At 47.1% G+C, this 18,184-nt stretch overlaps 1 protein-coding gene across 11 annotated transcripts in view; it reads left to right on the forward strand.

Moving 5' to 3' along the window:
• The window catches only part of SYNDIG1 (synapse differentiation inducing 1), a 180,717-nt gene that overhangs the window by 102,986 nt on the left and 59,547 nt on the right, over positions 1 to 18,184 (forward strand). For all 11 annotated transcript variants that reach the window (XM_053890476.1, XM_053890479.1, XM_053890480.1 and 8 more), the window contains one exon: positions 8,662 to 8,799. In XM_053890476.1, the coding sequence (XP_053746451.1) occupies positions 8,662 to 8,799 (138 nt within the window). The remainder of the gene's footprint in view (positions 1 to 8,661; positions 8,800 to 18,184) is intronic.

The following is an 18,184-nucleotide window of genomic DNA, read 5'->3' on the forward strand; positions in this document are numbered from 1 at the left end:
AGAATCCAACTCTTGGTTTCAGCTCAGGTAGCGATCTCACAGTTTGTGGGATTGAGCCCCACGTCAGGCTCCGTGCTGACAGTGCAGAGCCTGCTTGGGATTTTCTCTCCCTCTCTCTCTGCTCCTCCCCAGCTTGCTCTAAATAAATAAATAAATAAATAAATAAATAAATAAAACATTTAAAAACATAATATAAATACCCATATCTAGTTAGAAAACAAGCACTTAAATTAATACAGGCATATGGAATAGCCCTGTAGTGTGCTCATGTGTTACCCTCACACCCCACTTTCATAAGCAGTGATAAACCAGGAGTGACCCCCAGACATAAATCTTAATGAACCTTGCTTCATTTGCTCCTGCTTCCAGAACATTACAGGTCCTAAGGCTACAACCACCCCTAGATGATAATTACACAGTTCTCAGATAAGAGATGATTTTGCACTTTGTCCATTACAAGTAACCAGCAGCAGAAGTTTCTGTCTTGAGAGCTTCTCTGTGTGAAGGAATGCCTGTCTCCCCAGAATGCTGCAGACCTGACCCTGAAAACCTTGTTTGTGTGTTCCCAGCCTCATCAGGTCAACCTCCACTGAGTTTGCTTTCTGAAGGTAATGAATGCAGGATGCAGCCTGGCAGGGGCTCCTCCTGAAGCCCTCCTGGAACCTGATGTGTAGAAGCTTAGCCTTTTTAAAAGGAAATTAAAGTGGGGTGCCTGGGCGGCTCAGTTGGTTAAGTGTCTGACTTCAGCTCAGGTCATGGTCTCACAGTTCATGGGTTTGAGCCCACTTCTGATCCTCTGTCCCCCTCTCTCTCTGCCCCTCACCTCTCTTTTTCTCTCAAAAGTAAACACTTAAATAATAATAAAAATAGATAAATAAAAGGAAATTAAAGTCACAGATTAATCAAATCTATTGATTATGGGAATGTAGCCTTCATGGGACTATACTAGGAACTAAGACAGGAAGCCCCCACCACAAAGGAAAAAACAAACTTGGAAGCAATAGAAAGAAGAACACGGTTACTGGAGGTGACCCACCAAGCAGTGTCTGTTTGGTTTCCACTATCCCATGTTTGTACACCATGTTGGTCTATTCCATACAGTCTCCATGCAAATAATCTCCTCACATATTAACTAACTCATTCATCCACTCGATCCCCAGAATCAAGCTGGGAGCTTCCCAAAGAGAAGGGCGAGGTGCGAAATGAGTACTGAGACATGGTTGGCCCAGTGTTGTATGCGCCTGTTTATACAGATTGGGGACTGGGTCTCATTCATTCTGGAAAACACAAGATGCTTATGTGGTATTTGATATCCCTTCTGAATTAACTTTATTTTCCCCCATCTTTGGAAAATTTTCATATTTTTATGCTCTTAATTGGATTATTGTCTTCTAAAAATACCTCCCTCCTCAAGGAATATAAAATCATTTAGGGAATATTATGCCAGATATTACCAGGAGGCAAAAAAAAATTATTTTTGAGTGATGCATTAACTCTCTCATTTTCAACCTTTCTTTGTTCCTTTCTTTTTTTCTTTCTCTCTCCCTTTCTTCCTCTCCTTCCTCCCTTTCTTTCTTCCTCTCTTCTTTCTTTCTTTCTTTCTTTCTTTCTTTCTTTCTTTCTTTCTTTCTTTCTTTCTTCTTTCACTGAGTGTCATTTGTTTTACCAAAGTTTGTCTGGGAACCCAACACGCACACAGAAAACAGTGGAGCTGTTTATGCATAGGCAGGGGGTTTGGGTCTGAGGGCTTCCACCCCTCCCCTGCCCCTCAGGAGGCCCCTGGCACACTGCATGAACTGCAGCATGGAAACACGCCCCCTCCCAATTAAGTGAAAATGATGCAACCTGCATTGTCATGCAAACTGTGATGTTCCTCCAAAGAATAAATGCATAGGTTGTCATTATTGGCGGAAAATTGAACATGTTGTGAAAAATACATATATATTAGGAAACCTTGTGTTTCTATTCATTGAACTGCCTGACCAATGGGGAGTTAATTAACAGAAAAAACGGAATTCCCAGGTTTTAGGAACTAGAGAGTGAAATGCATGTGATACTTTACTGACATTGCACATAGTTTCATTGTCTGATGATGATGCAGGGCATGAGTTTGGGAGCGATGGCTACTGAGAGTTGCTGAGGGGAAATCTGGTCATACCTGCTTTGGGCTGTCTTCACTTGGGACACTAGGGAGCATGTGCTCCAAGCATCCCATACTTGAAAGAGATTAGGGCAAAGGCCAAGGCTCTGGCTTCATAATCTGCTTTGCTCCTTGTCTGGTCTGATTCCCATATTCTGAAGTCACAAATTCCTTGGCCCTCACCGAGCACCAGGAAGGGGTGACATACATGAACTTGGGATTCTTTCTGGGATTGTCTCTACTCCTGTGAGGAAGAATACAATTGCTCCCATCCTAAGACCATGCCAGATGCTGGTGCTCTCCCTTCATAGTGCCCCAGGCTCCTGACACCCTAACCCTCTCACCCCCTCCCTTCCCATTCCCCTTCCACCCCTCCTACACAGGCTTTTGAGGAAACCCCCAAACAGTGGAGTCCCTTCCACAATCTCCACCTGGGCCATCCAAATGTACCAACACTGTCCACAAACAAGCTCTTTCAAAGTGTCCCAAAGAGGCAGTTTCAGTGTTCAAGTAGATTTTGTTGGTTTTTTTCTTGCCCCCATTGCACTGATATAGCAAATAATCTCTGTCTACAAGACAATTACTACCTAGTAGGAGAAACTAAATTACATGCCCAAAATAATTACTTAATAATTTAGGACAAAGTGTGTTTAGATACTAACATATTCTGTGTTACTGATCTGATTCCAGGTGTCTATATACCTTGTCATCTGTAAGCTATGTGTGCATTACACAGAATGAGTACGCAGCATGCATCTGTCATCTTTATGTAATCTGATGTCAATACAGGAGAGGCCAGTGGACCTCAATGTGGCAGGGAAAGCCTGGTTCAGAGATGAGTTGACTGAATGATGAAGGGATTAGGGTCTTCCACAGACAAGTTGGCCATGGAATACCCTTAAGTGGACACAGGTGGATCCCTGGACCCACCTGATAGTGCAGGTGAGGGCAGGTGGTCCCAGTTCTGGCCCTGCAAGGACTTTAGGAGTTAAAACCTAGCATTGACCTTGCCAACGTAGCTCACTAGGAGCTATTTCCTCCTTTAGAAGTAGAAGCTTTGTTGGATATTGACTTTTCTGGGGTATCAAAGGCACTCACCCACACTTCACTCCTCTCATGTAGGCAGGGGATCTCACAATCCATGCTGGCTACAAGACCATAGAACATTGGGTGTGCCTCTTACAGACACACGGAGGTTGAGGGAGCTGTGTCCATCTGCCTACATCCTCATAGTGGCTTATCCTTATCATCAGCTGTCCTAAGACAGCCTTGAACCTGACCGTGTCATCATTCTTCCCCACCTTCCCTGTGGTCTCACCTAAATGGATGGTTAGGATGTGCATTCTGGAGGGCATAGGGAAGGCACTTCCAGTGGAGAAGGAGAGGAGACAAGGTAGAGCAAATCCCCTGGTTACTCCAGTGCACTCTGGGCAAACTCTGGGGGTTTTGCTGCTTCAGCTGGTACTGTCCATGTTGGCTTCATGTACTTGTGAATTCTTTCAGCACATGTGCTTTGGGTACCTACTATGTGCAAGACACTGTTCTGGGCACTTAGGGTGCAGCTGTGACCAAAACATGCAAAATTGTCTGCCTTCTTAGTGCTTAGAGGAAGAGAGACAGTAAACAAACTAGTGCCACCTGTAGTGCAAAGGAGACAGGTAAGGGGATAGTAATGGGGGACAGCAGTGACAGCCTTATGGGGTATCTGGAAAAGGCTATAATGACAAGTGACATTTGAGAAAAGCTCCAGATGAAGTTGGGAAGCCAGTCATATGTGTCTCTGGGGTAGAGAATTCTAGGCTGAGAGAACAGCAAGTGCAAAACCCTGAGGCATCTTGCAGGAATATCAGAGTGTTGCCTGTGGGTGGAGGACAATGAAGTCAGTGTTGTCCAATAGAACTTTCTGAGATACTGCAAATGTTCTACATCTGTGCTCAGTGTGATAGGCATTAACTACCTGTGGCAGCCGAATACTTGGAATGTGGTAGTTTGGCTGAGGAACTAATTGTTGGGTGTGTTTGATTTTAGGTAATTCAAGTTTGAATAGATCCATGTGGCTATGGCTGCCATGCTAGTCAACACAGAAGAGTGGCATGGGCTGTTCTGAGGGCTCTGGTCTTGACCCTCAGTGAGATAAGGCCGAGGGACCAGTGGCAAGGTCAGGTCTGACCTGTGTCTCAGTGAGTGAGCTCAGGTGTTGTGTTGAGCTCCAGTCCTGATCCAGCAGCTGCTTTTCAGGCTACAGGCCCATGTTATGTGATTTCTCTGTACCTAGTCTCATTGAAACCATAGTCCACAGGGTTCTAAGTGAGGATGAAGGAATGGTGGAAGCCCCCGCACCTGTTAGCACATCTGCACCTTGATAATTTTCATTGTTAAATGAACTTACTTAGTATAGAAAAATGCTAAAACCCAGAAGTGCAGAGATAAAAAAAAAATAACCAATATCCTGGCCATCCAGAAGCACATTCTGACATCCTGGAGGGATATGACTTATTCCACTTTCTACTCTAGTTTTTCACCTAAGTTCTTATAAACATCTTTCTAAGGAAATAAACATTTATATTATCATTTTCCATGATTATATAGATTTCTTTTTTTCTCCTTTTGAAATCTTTTTTCCATGATTATATAGAATTATATGTAGAATTATTTTGTAATTTTGGTGTTTTTAAACAGTGCTGTCAGGAACACTCTAGAACCAACCCCCTACATGCCTGGAAAGTAAGCCTCCATGGGGAACCCTGCATTCAAGCCGCCCAAGGCCCGCTGCTGTACCATCCTGCTCAATGCACCTACACTCTCTCCTTGGGGCCACGTGGAGCCGCACTGCAGATGAGCAAGCTATACCGGGGGGTGGGGGAGGGGAAGCAGTGTGAGACCCAGAGGGGGTGGGCAGGGGATGTGGGAGGCCTTGAGTGACACCAAGTGACATGGCTGAGCCCAGCTTTGCATCCCTAAGATGGCATCCTCACATCCCAGACTCACATAGCTGAGTGAATTGTTATGTGCAAAACACTGGGCATTGTGCCTGGCATTATGATTGTTTTATTGAAGTATCCTAAGGAAAAAAAAAAAAAACAAAAAAAACAAGGGAACAACTTCTGAGTGGAGGTGGTAGAAATGGGCAGAGAATGGGTCCTTTGTGTGGGGCACCAGTGGGCCAGCAAGGCACAGCAGAGGGACCAAGCAGCCCCTTCCTCTGCCCACCCAGCATTGGCTGCCTCAGAAGGGGCGTCTTTAGGAATTGTAAGTCCCCTTGGAATGCTTTTAGTCTGCCTTGCAATTCTCCAATCTGATGACCCATGAAAAGGATTTTTAGAAGCAGCTGCTGTGCATGATGAATTTCTTGGTACTGGTGGTTGTGTGTTTTCCCTATTTGGTTTATTGGTATCTATGCAGCCTTGCCCAGGCTGGACTCATCTCCTCTCCTCTCCTCCCTGTTTAATGGCAAGATGTCCACGGCTGCTTATACCCACAGAACAGCCACCAGTGGAAGACAGAACATAAAGTGAACTGGGCTGTTTTTGTCTGCCCTGTAATTTGTCTGAATCTTTAAAATCTATTTTGATCAAAATTGAGTAATTACTTTGGTACCCTGTAGCCACAACTTTGCAATTTACAGAGTGTGGTTCCCTTATGCTTCTAAATAAAAGTCTGTGAAGATTTTGGGGGAGTGCCCTGAAATTTAATTCTTTGTTTCATGGGGATAGCAGTGTAATTCTAAGCAGGTTCCAAAAATAGAAGCCAGAGCTCAGTGTACCTGTGTGGTCTGCAGCACAATTCACATGCTCTGGCAACGTGATTGAGAAGGCTCTTACTGGCCACTACTGCCACTGGCCATCCCACTGCTGCCATCAAACATATCAGTCCAGAAGCAGTCATTGTAATCACTGGGGCGGGTGAGGCAGAAAAGACATCTCACATTTGCACAAGAAGCAAATTTAGCCAATGGGGTTTGCTTTGAGCCAAGTGGTTACTGCCCAGCACAGTTTACAGTATAGTGTTCTGAAAGGAGTGGCCACTGACTGGGCAGTTCTGTGATTTGGCAAGGCTTTTAGCTCTCAGAGCCCAGCTTTGTCCTTCATAAAATAAAAAGAACAACAACAACAAAAATAGTAACAACACTTATTTCCAGAGTTGCTGTGAGAATCCAGAGTGCAGGTATATAAAACTCTTAGTAAAATAAAACAAACAAGAAGTCCCACAAAAGCCAAAAAACTAAAATACTCATAGACAAAGTTGTTGGTTGTGTGCAAGCATATACACCTGCAGCACGCTGACTCATTGGTGTGAAGATTATTAGCTCAGGGTCTGGGTTGAGGGCTGGAAGAAGTGGCTGTCCTTTTATCTCTGGTCCTCTACCTCTCTCAGGGGCTCTCTGCTCACGAGTTGCCCTGGGATTGTCACTGTAGGTGCCTCCCTTCCCAGAGGTCACCAGCATCTCATGCAAAGGCCCATTCATGGTATGGCTCAGCCACATACACAGTGCTGACAGCCCATTCCTGTTTCCAAAGTGAAGGTCTGGAGGCCAAGCATTGTCTGGAGATGCACAGCTGTGAAGACACTCAGGCTCTGCCTAAAACATTGCACATCCTTCATTCAGATCAAAGATATTGGCATCCCAGCAGGTACATCTCTCCCTGGCTAGCCCTCTGGGCCCAGGTCTCACCCATGAATTGTGCATTCCTGGGGCTGCTCAGTGCCCTCCCCAGACAGGCATAAGGACAGAGATTTTCATTTCCCGTCATTGTTTAGGAGACCACATGGAAAGCAGTGCTGCAGAGTGAAAAGAGTAGAATTTCACAGACAGGGCTCTATGGAGGAGAAACCATACAGTCCCAAACTCATGGAGGGGATGTTGCCCCAGTGGCAGGTGACTCCCCAGGGCAGAGAGCCTGCCTAGTGGAAAGGAGCCAGCCCTCTGTGAGAAGTGATGCCTTCCAGTCCTTGACCCGCTGGGGTGTGTAGGTGTGTGCGCATGTGTGAGAGTGTGTCCACACCCACTGTCTAGCGCATCACCCACTTCAGTCACAGGTCCTCTGGAGAAGGTCCTTGTTTGTGATTTGAATGAGATCATCAGAATTTGCCTGTTCTTCTTCAACTACATAGAAACAGAGTCCTAACAGGAAGTTTCCATTAGTTCCCTGCAGCTCCTCGTCTGTCTGCACGCTGACTAGAGGCTCTGATTGGCAGTGATATGTGCATTTAGTTAACCAAGAGAAGGACCATGGTCCCACGTGGGCTTTGTGTGTGCATGCAAATGTCAGGGGAGGCACATGGGGGCACTGCCGGAGGTGGACCGGGCAGCGATGACGGCAGCACAGCGCTCACATGGGGTATCCACCGGAGTGTTTGGTGCCTCAGGTCACTGCCTGCCCCTAAAACCACCTGAGGAAGCAGCCAGCATGGCTGCATTGAGCACTGAATGTCTCCAGCCTGCATCCAGAGGCTGCATGCTTAACAACCTCTGTCTCTGGCAAAGAGAGTGAGGAAGCTAATGACCCTCTTTCAGAAAGAAATGCTCCATTTCTTTTTTAGGAAACAAAATATGGAGTAAAATGAGATTTTATCTTTGCATAAAATAAGCAGTTAGAGAGGCTGGCCTTGGATTTTGGATGAGTCAGCATGAGTGTGCCATATTTTGATGAGGAGAGAAAATTCATGATGGGAGCCCAGCAAATGGAATAACCAATTAGGCAAAAAGCATCCTCTAGTCATAGCATCTAGACCTGGAGGTGCTGGCAGGACAGCAGCCATTTAGTGCGTGGAGCTAGTACTGAGATTTTCTGCAGGGAGGTTTGGTCCATGGCTGTCATTGCTTAGTGAGGGATGGAGTCTTCCATGGATTTTTACAAAGCCCCGTGCCAGTCCCTGACCCCCTACCTCAGGCTCCCTAGGAGGCTCTGGCAGGGCTGTGCTGAGCTCACAGGCCCACTAACTGGGCTCATCACAGAGAAGCTTCCAAACAAAGCAGCCATCAGCTCCTCTGGAGACAGCACTTTCACCCGGGGTTGACACCAGGCCCAGCAGTGTCCTAACTCAGATCAAAGTCTAGGGAAATGAAGGGGGCTCAGATACAGTGTCCCCTTGCCCAACACCAGCCCTCCTTGTCCTATAAACCTGTTTGAAGTCTTAGAATAAAGAGAGGAGTCCCATCCTTCTGTGGCCTTCTGAGAGTGCCTGTCCCATCCTCGCATAGATTAAAACTTTATCCCCACTGTGTGTCACTAGGTCCCAAAGATCTGTGAAATAATGGGCTTCTGTAGGATTTGATCTTCAATGGAACAACTCAAGAGCCAAGTACTTAGTATTTTTTTCTTTTGTTCTTGATAAGGATCTCCTCAACTGGGGGCTTCCTTTCTTGGGGGAAGTCTACTTGTAGGCAATAACAACAGTGACCTTCCCAGAGGGGCTTTCTCCATTCCAGACTCAGCACCCATGTCTAGAGGCATCGTACAGTGACTCCACTAGTGATGCTCTCTTCTTCTGTACCATCCCTGTCCTCTTCTGTCTTGCAGAGTGACTACTCGAGTGACACAGAGAGTGAGGACAACTTCCTCATGATGCCCCCAAGGGACCACCTGGGCCTCAGCGTCTTCTCCATGCTCTGCTGCTTCTGGCCTTTGGGCATTGCAGCCTTCTACTTGTCCCACGAGGTAAGCCTGTCTCTGTCAGCCACACACACAGCCTACCCAGGTCGCTGAGGAAGAGAGCCTGAGAAGCCTGTTCAGCCCTTGCTATCTGAGGGGCCTGCAGTTTATAGTTGGAGGACAGGCCCATGAGGGAGGTCATGGGCCTCACCTCAGGCTGCTGGGACTGGTGAGTGCTGGAGTCTTCTGCTGCTTTTCACAAATCTGGGACCGAAGCTGCCTGTGAGCAGGCGCCTGGGTTGTGCCAGCAGGACTGACCCAGCTCTGAGAGACGCTGTGCCCAGGGCAAGGACAGCAGGTGAGGAGTGGTTCTGTCTGTGACAGGCTCATTCATATAAAACAGGTTATAGTGTCTGCCGCCTGTACTTCAGTACTCCTCAGCTGAAGTTCGGTGAGAGGAATGGCCCATCACAGGGTGAATCACGCCCTCCCTCCTCCAGTGTGAAGGTTTCTGGAGGTATTGGTTCCCAGGTCTTTTTCATGCAAAGCATTTGCCCTGTTGTGCCTTCATGGAAGCCAGGCTTTGGAAGATGTTCTCTAGCAAAAGAAGACTATTCATGCAGAAACAGTTTCCGTTCCCATTTTTATTAATCAAATTGACACACACCTGCCAGTTACAGTGTGTTTCAGTGTTACCACACCCAAAACCTCAGCCCAGCCCAACCAGAGGAAGACAAGGTGGCTCCCTGGGTCGGCAAGGTGGAGAGCGTGGTGCCCACACTCATGTGTGTCCTCTGGGTGCACAGCACTCAGGGCTTCCTCTCCAGCATCCAGGGTTCTGGAGCTCAGGCTGAAAACAGCAGATTCAGGCAGGCTTGGTGTCTGAAACATTTATTTCTCCTGGCTTGAAAACAGGTTTCCTGGCTGACCCCAGCATGGCCTCTCACTGCTTCTTACTGGTTTCTGTGTTGATCTCATTTTGTTTGGGGAGAGAAGAGTCCCTTGATACATTGTCCTTTCTCCCTTCCCCCTTTCATGACATCACAGAGGAACAGGGGAGAGCAGTGGACCAGCTAATAATGCTGGAGCCCCTGAAAGCAGGTGCTTCTTAGCAGGAACTCTCAAGAGGCCCTTCCAGGCAGGGATGAGGCAGAGCTCTGCTCAGCACTGCTCTGCTGTCCTGGTTCTAAAGGATAATGGGGCAGTGGGGGGTATATAGGCAGCCAGTCCTGCACTGCTGCGGTTGGGCTAAGTGGTTGTTCCATATTGTTCCAGCTTGGCCTGGAAGGTCTGTCTGAGCTTCACTTTTGTGAGTTTATCCCACAAATGCCAAAGATCCCCTTCTCTGGGGGAACAAGCATGGGACAGGAAGCAAGACTCCAGGTCTGGCAGAGGTCAGCCTGGCTATGGGGCAGAGTCAGGCCTAGGTATACCCAGACCCCAGGAAGGGGACATGGGCACTACATGGGCTAAGGACACACAGTGGGACCTGGAGAAAAGCATGTGGACAGATGCCCTCTGTGTAGAACATAGAGCCTGCCTGTTCCTGTGTAAACTGCACTCTGAACCTGGGTTAACATGCTACAAATAGGCCATGATAGTTTCACTAAGAAAAGGAAGGTCAGGAGGGTAGAGCAAAGAGAAACAGCTTCTCACACATCACATGCCATTCAGATTTTCACTTAAGCTCAACTTAAGCCCTCCCCCAATATCCCAGTCCTGCCACCTGCAATGGTGAGGCAGGGTGGGTCACTCCCAGTCTCCTGAGTCAACCCTGCCAAGAAAGCCCTTTACCTACCCTGGCTGGGAGGTGGGGGGAGTACTCAGAGCTATATTTTGGTTGCCAAATTTTAGATGGGGACAGATGTGTTCAAACATCCAACATTGACATGAACATGTAGGCAAGGTGCTGGATGAAATGAGCACCGAGTAAATGGCTGGGCACAGGGAAAGGAGGGAGAGGCTGCCCCTGTCTTGGCTGCTCCACATCCTGGGTGAGGCCCCTGTCTCTGGAGCAGGGCAAGCTGTGCACAGCACCTTTGTCTGAAAAACCGAGGCCACAGTTGCCAAGGCTGGCATTTAGATCCTTTCTTGGAGAGTAATTTTATTCTTCACACCTTAAGAACCTCTTACTTGGGCCTGATGCATCAGACGTTTAATACCTTCAGTGGTAAAGACGATTCTGAGTATTTGTTTAATAGTGAATGTGAAATATAGTGTCTATGGAGGCCTCTGCTCACACTGCTCTGAGGTGAAGAGCAGACATTGTTGAGGAGTTTAGGGGTTTCCTGCAGCACTGGAATTAGAAGATGGTTTCCAGGGGATCCTGGGCTCTCAGTCCCCCTTTTCATTATGCTGTGAGCATGGATTTCCTTCAGGGGAACCCCAACAGAGAAGAGGTGCCACATTTCATAGAGAACTCTGCAGGTGAGTGCGCTTCACAAGGCCTGTGTCCAGATCCTTCTCCCTGGGCTGAGACCCATGCCCACAAAGCTCACTGCTTATAGCCCACAGCTGTGGCACTTTGGGGCTTTCCTGCAGACCTGGGAGACAACCAGCCTGGGCACACAGCACTCCAGTCCAGCCATCAGGCTGCCGGGCATTCTGTTTGTGTCTCTTCGGCCCAATTGCAGACACAAAGTCTGCAGCAGGCATTGGAGGAGAGCTGCCAAGGGGAGAGCACTCAGCTCGCAGTAGAACAGACACACTCTGAGAGTCATTACACTAAATTAAATCAGTGCTTTCCTGGGCAAGGCCAGCTGGGAGCTCTCCCTGGGGCACTGGAGAGAGGAGAGCCCAGAGCCGGTTTCTGCAGGGTCCTTTGTTGGTGGCCATAGGCACCTCCTGCTGCCCTCAGGGGCTGGGGGGCTGGGATGGTGATGTCAGAGTGGAGCAAACAGCCTATCTATGAAGCCAGGAGACCTCTAGGTTCCAAACGCTGATTCACAAGGAAATCTTTGACATCTAAGTGTGACTTAGGGTATTTTTTTTTCTTTTTATCATAGATCATACCTCAGCGTAGTCACTGACAATTAGATGATATCTGTACATTGTCAAAATATCCACTCAATGGACTACTCAGTAACATGTGAGTCCATTCCAGGAAAACACAACAAAGCAAATCTCAGTGGTTAGATGACATAGAGCAGTGGGGAGGAGAGTTAATAGGATCCCTGGACTTACAAAACCCAGTTTATTTTTTTTTCTGCCTTATTCCGGCTGGGTCCAGGTCGGCAGGCAACTTTGCCAGGCCTGTTTCCTGATCCAGAAAACAGTATCAAAATAACCTACAGCATGCAGCTAGCTGAGTCAGCGAAGTGAAGTTAGAGAGAAAGTCCCCAGAAGGTTCCTGCAAAGAAGCAGGTGCTGATCATGCTCTACTGGAAATCCCACTTGTCTGTATACATGTGGGTCTCTAGGTGAAGGGATACCTGGAAGGAGACAGGATATTTTCTCTAACATGTTTTATAATTAAAAAGGTGTTAATTAAGTACCAGTAACAATAGTACTGAAAGTGTTAGTAAAGCTGGTGACATCTGCTGAGCACCTATTAAGTCCTATGTTAAATACTGCGCACCTGGCTGCTTGGGGAGTGGTCCTGACCAGCAGCATCAACAAACCCAGAGCTGTCAAAAATGCACACTATCTGGCCCCAGCACAGACCTGCTTGATCAGAGCATCTGGGGGTAGAGCCCACGAATCTGCATTTGAACATAGGAAGACTGTGAGGCAGCAGTACCATCATATGGTACCCACTCTGTGGGTCATAAAACCGGGGTCCAGTGAAGTCAGATGGTGTCCTAAGGCCAAAGGTGGCTGACAGTGAGCTGGGATTACCAGAATGGCCTGGCTTGGAGCCACCTTTGGAAGAGGCAGCTGGCGGGGCCTGATCAGGAAGAAGGGCTTGATGTGGAGGCCAGTGGGGGGATGAGCATGGCATTCATCACAACCTTATTTTACTCCAGCAACATTAATTGTTTGATCCAGCCCCCAATGCAAGCAGATTTTGTAAACCAGTTTACAGAGGGGAAAGTGTTGTATGCAATTTTGGCAGATTCGTCTAGGAACTAATGCTTCTCAATGATGTGGAGGATGGAAATGAATCCATAATTTGCCAAGTGACTGCTGTGAGCTACTTATTGCACACACTTTTTCTTATTTAACCTTTGCAATGAGTCTGAAAGGTGGACAGTTATTATCCTCACTTTGTGGATGACAAAGCTGAAGTTTCAATGGATTAAATGACAGATAGAAATCAGAGAGGTAGCAAGTATGGGTACATGATGCAAATATCAGTATTTCTAACCCTTAAAATGCAATCTTCTACGACGTATTATTGACTTTTATCTGTTAGCAAACAGAATTAGAAGCACAGGACTTCTTCTAAACCCACCATCCCTGACCCCACTTATAGCAGGGTAAAGTGAGAAAGACACATCCACTCTAGTGGACCCTCAGTGCCTCACTCAGTCCCATGGGGCAGGTGCTAATGAGGCAGAGGCTGGGGGCCCTCCCCAAGGAGTCCTTGGGTCTGGGCTCAAGTGCTGGGCAGGCCGGAGGTTTGTATGTGCTGCGTCTGCTGCAAATGTCTCCTGAATTCGAGTATTTATTATGTCTTGATTTCATTTCATTTCATAAAATGTTTCTTTCTTTTACTAACTGAAATATCATAACAGTAATTAAATGAAAAATGGGTATTAAGAATAAGATTATGAATCTTATGAATAGCACCAGCAAAGGGAATTGGACAAATTAGGGGGAGGAAAGAGGAATCTCTTTATAGTATAAAACCAAGAAGAATGAGAGTCCAACCTGGCATATGATAGTGCCCTTAAAATCCAGTCATTCATCTGACATTTATTGAGCTCCTACTATGTGCCAGGCCATCCTCTGGGTGCAGGGATATAGCAGTGACCAAAACAGAACTCCAGCTTCACAGAACTGACATTCTCATGATGAGAAGCAAAGAACATACAAAAGTAAACTTATAGCATATAGTTTACTATAGTGTTATGTTATAAAAGAGAAAAATTAAGTTGGAAATGGATATGGGGCATACATTTATAATTAGGGTGGCCATGGAAGGACTTGCTGAGGGAGTGACATTTAATAATGAAACTACAGGCTGATCCATGAGGATCTCTTGAGGAAGAGCTTCTGGGCAGAGGGACAGCCAGTGCAAAGGCCCTGAGTGAGGAACATTCCTGGTGCATACAGGGAATGATTTGGAAGCCAGTGTGGCTGCAGCAGGTGCCCTTTGATTGTGGAAGAGTAAATAAGACAAGAGAGGGGTGAGGTGAGGCAGAGCCCACAGGGCCTTTTAGGTTGTAACAGTGACTCGGGCTTTTTCTTTGGGCTGAGAAGCCACTGGGTTGTTTGAGCAGAGGAAAGACACCATCTGTCTACACTCTATCAGGGGAGCATGTGGAACATAAGGATAGGAGACACCATGTTGGAGTCTGGTATAATCATCCAGGAGTAGACCATCCAGTAGTGATCTGGACCACTGTCACGGTTGGGAATTTAGTGAGAGGTAGAGACACCAGGATGGCTTTTGGAAGAATGACCAACAGATTTCCGTTGTGGGTGTGAGACAGAGAGAAGGGAAGGAACTACTGGATGATGGGTTCCACTGGCTGGGGGGACACGCTGGCTGTGTGCCACAGGAGCAGATGGAACCAGACTTTGACCCTGTCAGGTTTTCAATGCCTGCTGGCATCCAAGTGGAGACACTAAGAAGGCAGCTTGTTGTGTGCTGCCTTCTGTGAATTTGGGATTCAAGAGAGAAGTCTGGGCTGAGGACGGGAATGGAGGATGAGGTCTAAACATTGAGCTCTCAGCAATGAGGAGGCTGGTGGCAGCATTGGCAAGAGCAGTTTCCAGAGTGCTGGAAGTGAAAGGCTATGTCTATGGGTTCAAGAAGGAACAGGAAAGAACAATCCCTGAGCTGTGCTGCTGGGAACTGGAATGGCAGGCACTGTGCAGGGGGCATGGGAGGTGGTCATGGGTGCTGAGGATGTTCCATTTCTTGACCCAGGTGCTAGTTACACACTTGCCAGTATTCCCACAAAGGTAAAGCTCGGTAAGTGAAAACTGGTCATTTATTGAGCATTGCATTTAATGATTTGTGCACTTTTCTGTAGGTATATTTTAACCAAAAAAAATTTTTTTAAAGATTATGGGAAGAAAGCGATTGGATATGATGCATCAAGTTATCTTTTTTGAAGAAATTTGCTGTAAACAGAAAGAGAAAGGGGGAATAGTTAATAGGAGAGGTCATGTTAAGAAAAGTTATTCTAAGTGGAAGAAATCATAGCATATTTGTATGCTGAAGAACATGATCCAACAGAGAGGGGAAATTGACTTGGCACTCGAGGGGAAGGGGGAGCTGGTGAAAGAGAATTTCTGGAGAGATGATCTTGAGTGGGTAGGCATAGTAAGTGGAAGCAGTTGTCTTTCTTTGAAAAAAATATTTATTTGCTTTGAGAGAGACAGAGACAGCACGAGTAGGGGAAGGGCAGAGAGAGAAGGAGACGGAGAATACCAAGTAGGTTCTTCTGTGAGCACAGAGCCTGATGCAAGGCTTGAAACCACAAAACTGTGAGATCATGACCTGAGCCAAAACCAAGAGTCGGACACTTAACCCACTGAGCCACACAGTCGCCCCGAAGCAGTTGTTGTCCTTAAGAGTTCCCTAGTTCATGCAGCGCCACAGGAGGCAGGTGGGGTGCAGAGCCCTCATCTTAGGGCTCCAGGTTCCTGAGTTGCTCAGGAAGCTCCTAAGGTAGCAGGGGTTGAAGTCCTAGAAGGAAGGAGGAGCTGAGGGCCAGGGAGAGCATGCAGGATTGTGGCCCCTGATGCCCCTGTGCATGTCTTGGCAGCAAGACCCTCTGCAGGGCTCCCCTGCCTAATTCTTTGGGGCCCAGGCAGAGGGGATGCACCAGGGCTGCCAACTTGCCTGAAGAAGACCACAAGCAAGGGATGCAGGGACTCAGTACATAGGCAAAGGAGTAGGTGTGAGGATGGGCTGCAGAATTTGGACAAAATAAGAAGGGAAGGAAGGATGCGAGGGCAGTGGGGGGTGGACAGTGACAAGTGCCCTAGTACTGCACATTTGCTGTGCTCAGGCACTATGCCCTCACTCACTCCCTGTGCCTCTGAGGAGAGTCCTCCTGTCCCCATTTTCAGGTGATAAAATAGGCCCAGAGAAATCAAGTAGGTCACATCTCCAGGGGCAGAGCCAGGATCAGCCCCCAGCCCCTCACCCAACATCACTGTCCAGGTTGCTGCTCAGTAATTATGTACTTGATTACTGATTCCACCCAAATAGCACTCAAGTGTTAGAGAAACTCTGGGCCTTGCTTTAGACATTATGAATACTCATATAGGGGAAAATATCTAAGTCTTAGATCTTTTCCTCTTGTTTTCTCAGTGAAATAACAACCCTGATTATAGCTCCTAGAGATATGCCTGTCCTTCCCCCATCTGACTCCAGTAGGACTGGATAATATTAAATTATAGGAGAGAACCAAGCAGTCCTGAGTAATAATATATACTAAAGGTACTTGTTCTTTTTCCTGAATTTGACTTTCTCTAGCAGAGTAGAAACATAAGTCAAGTACATTGCAGGCTGTCTTCTTCCCTCTGAATAAGTGGCTGTACAAATTCTGCAAAGGTGGAGGGAGACAATTATGGCATTTGGGGTGTGAAAACATGTCACTCAGATAAGCCCTGGTAGAAGACATGGGGAACATCTTTACTGTCCAATGGGAATTAAATGCTTCCCTCCTGAATCTCCACCTTGGATGTTAACACTAATTGATTATGGCTGATTTGTAGGATTCTTGACAATGTTTTCACCCAATTTCCCAGAAAGAACCCAAACTTTTCTGTAATCACTCAAGACATTGTGCCACTCAAAGAGAGTGACGGAATGGCTTCCTTGGAGATTGCCAAATAATGCCACTTGCTGGATTTGCTGTTGTAGTTGATTCTTGAGCCACCACATTATCGGTACTAAAAAGAACCAACCCATGGGGCCATTGGGACATTGGGCCATAGATGACTTACCCCATCTTCCTATGTATTGATATGGAAAGAACAAACTGATCTGCCCTTAGAAAAATGTGATATTGGTAAGATGATTTGAAAATAGGGAGCAGGAAACTGTTACAGACTTCTGCTCATTACCTAGACTTTTGATGTCTTGCAGCTGGAATAACTCGTGTGTGTGTGTGTGTGTGTGTGTGTGTGTGTGTGTGTTTATTTTGCTAAGAGCAACTTGGAGAGATGATTAAATGTGAAGAAATCTTTTTCCTTGCCACATTGCTTCTTCACAGCACCCACGTATGTGTTTTTCTACATGAGGTTTCTGAGTCCTTGCCCTTCCCCCAAGTCACCCTCAGATGTCAAAGACCATCAACCGGACACCTTCACATTTATGTGGTTAGTCTGTGTGCCAGCCACAGGGGTGTCACTCGCTGCCCACAGGTGTTGTGACTTGTGCAATAGGCAAAGGAGCATCTGACTTTGAGCATCTGATATTCTTGTTGCTGAGGTGCAGAGCTTCCTAACACCACAGAGAGGTACATGCAGTGTCTGGGGGTGCTGAGGCAATGGGATTATTTCCTCCGCGGGGGATCAGGGAAGAGATGGACCCTAAATTTCCTCCTCCTTCCTTCCTTACCCCCAGCCTACCACCCAAATCCTTCTCATGGTCTTCCACAATGCATTCAGAGGACCTGTCTTGACAGCACTGCTCAGGAGACAGATGATGGATATCCACTGTGCATTTGTCTGCAGCTAAAAGTGCAAGCTAAGAAGGAAGAAATAGTGTGAGCACAAGAGATCCTGTCTTTATATTATGGGAAGGGCTGCATGTGCTTTTCCGTATTTCTGTTCTAATATTTCAGAACACATTTTACCTCCCCAGGGACTGCCCTATTCCATGTTATGAATGATTGTGAAAGAGCTATAGTTATTACAGAGTGTACAAATTTTGGCCTTATTCATCAGGAGCTGCTGGGCTGGGAGAGGGAGAGCCCTAGCTGCAGTGGCTGAGTGTGGCCCTGGCCCAGCCTGTGGGGGCTGGGACGGGGGTCACTGCCTCCCCTGTGGGACCCTGGGAGATGCCTAACGCCATAGCAGCAGACTAATAAGCACCGAAAATAAAGATTTGCCAGCCTCTTGGACTTTCCCTAGGCTCCCTAGAACATGGAACCTGCAGCAAGGTTGGGGTTCTAATGCTTTATTTGGAGGTACAACCCCAGGTCAATGAAAGTGAAGGGAAATGGAAATGGTGCATGGAAGGGAAGAAAGAAATGCAAGTGGGTGCCTTACCATGCTGGCCACCACCTCCCAGTGGAGGAAGGTGGCTGCTCAGCACACAGGACCTCTCTGGCAGGGGCCACTGGAGAGGGAACTTCGTCCTGCTCCCGTGGCCCTGCACAGG

This window comes from Panthera pardus, unplaced genomic scaffold (genome assembly GCF_024362965.1).
Source record: "Panthera pardus isolate Hobbes unplaced genomic scaffold, ASM2436296v1 HiC_scaffold_25, whole genome shotgun sequence".
Classification (NCBI taxonomy): Eukaryota; Metazoa; Chordata; class Mammalia; order Carnivora; family Felidae; genus Panthera; species Panthera pardus.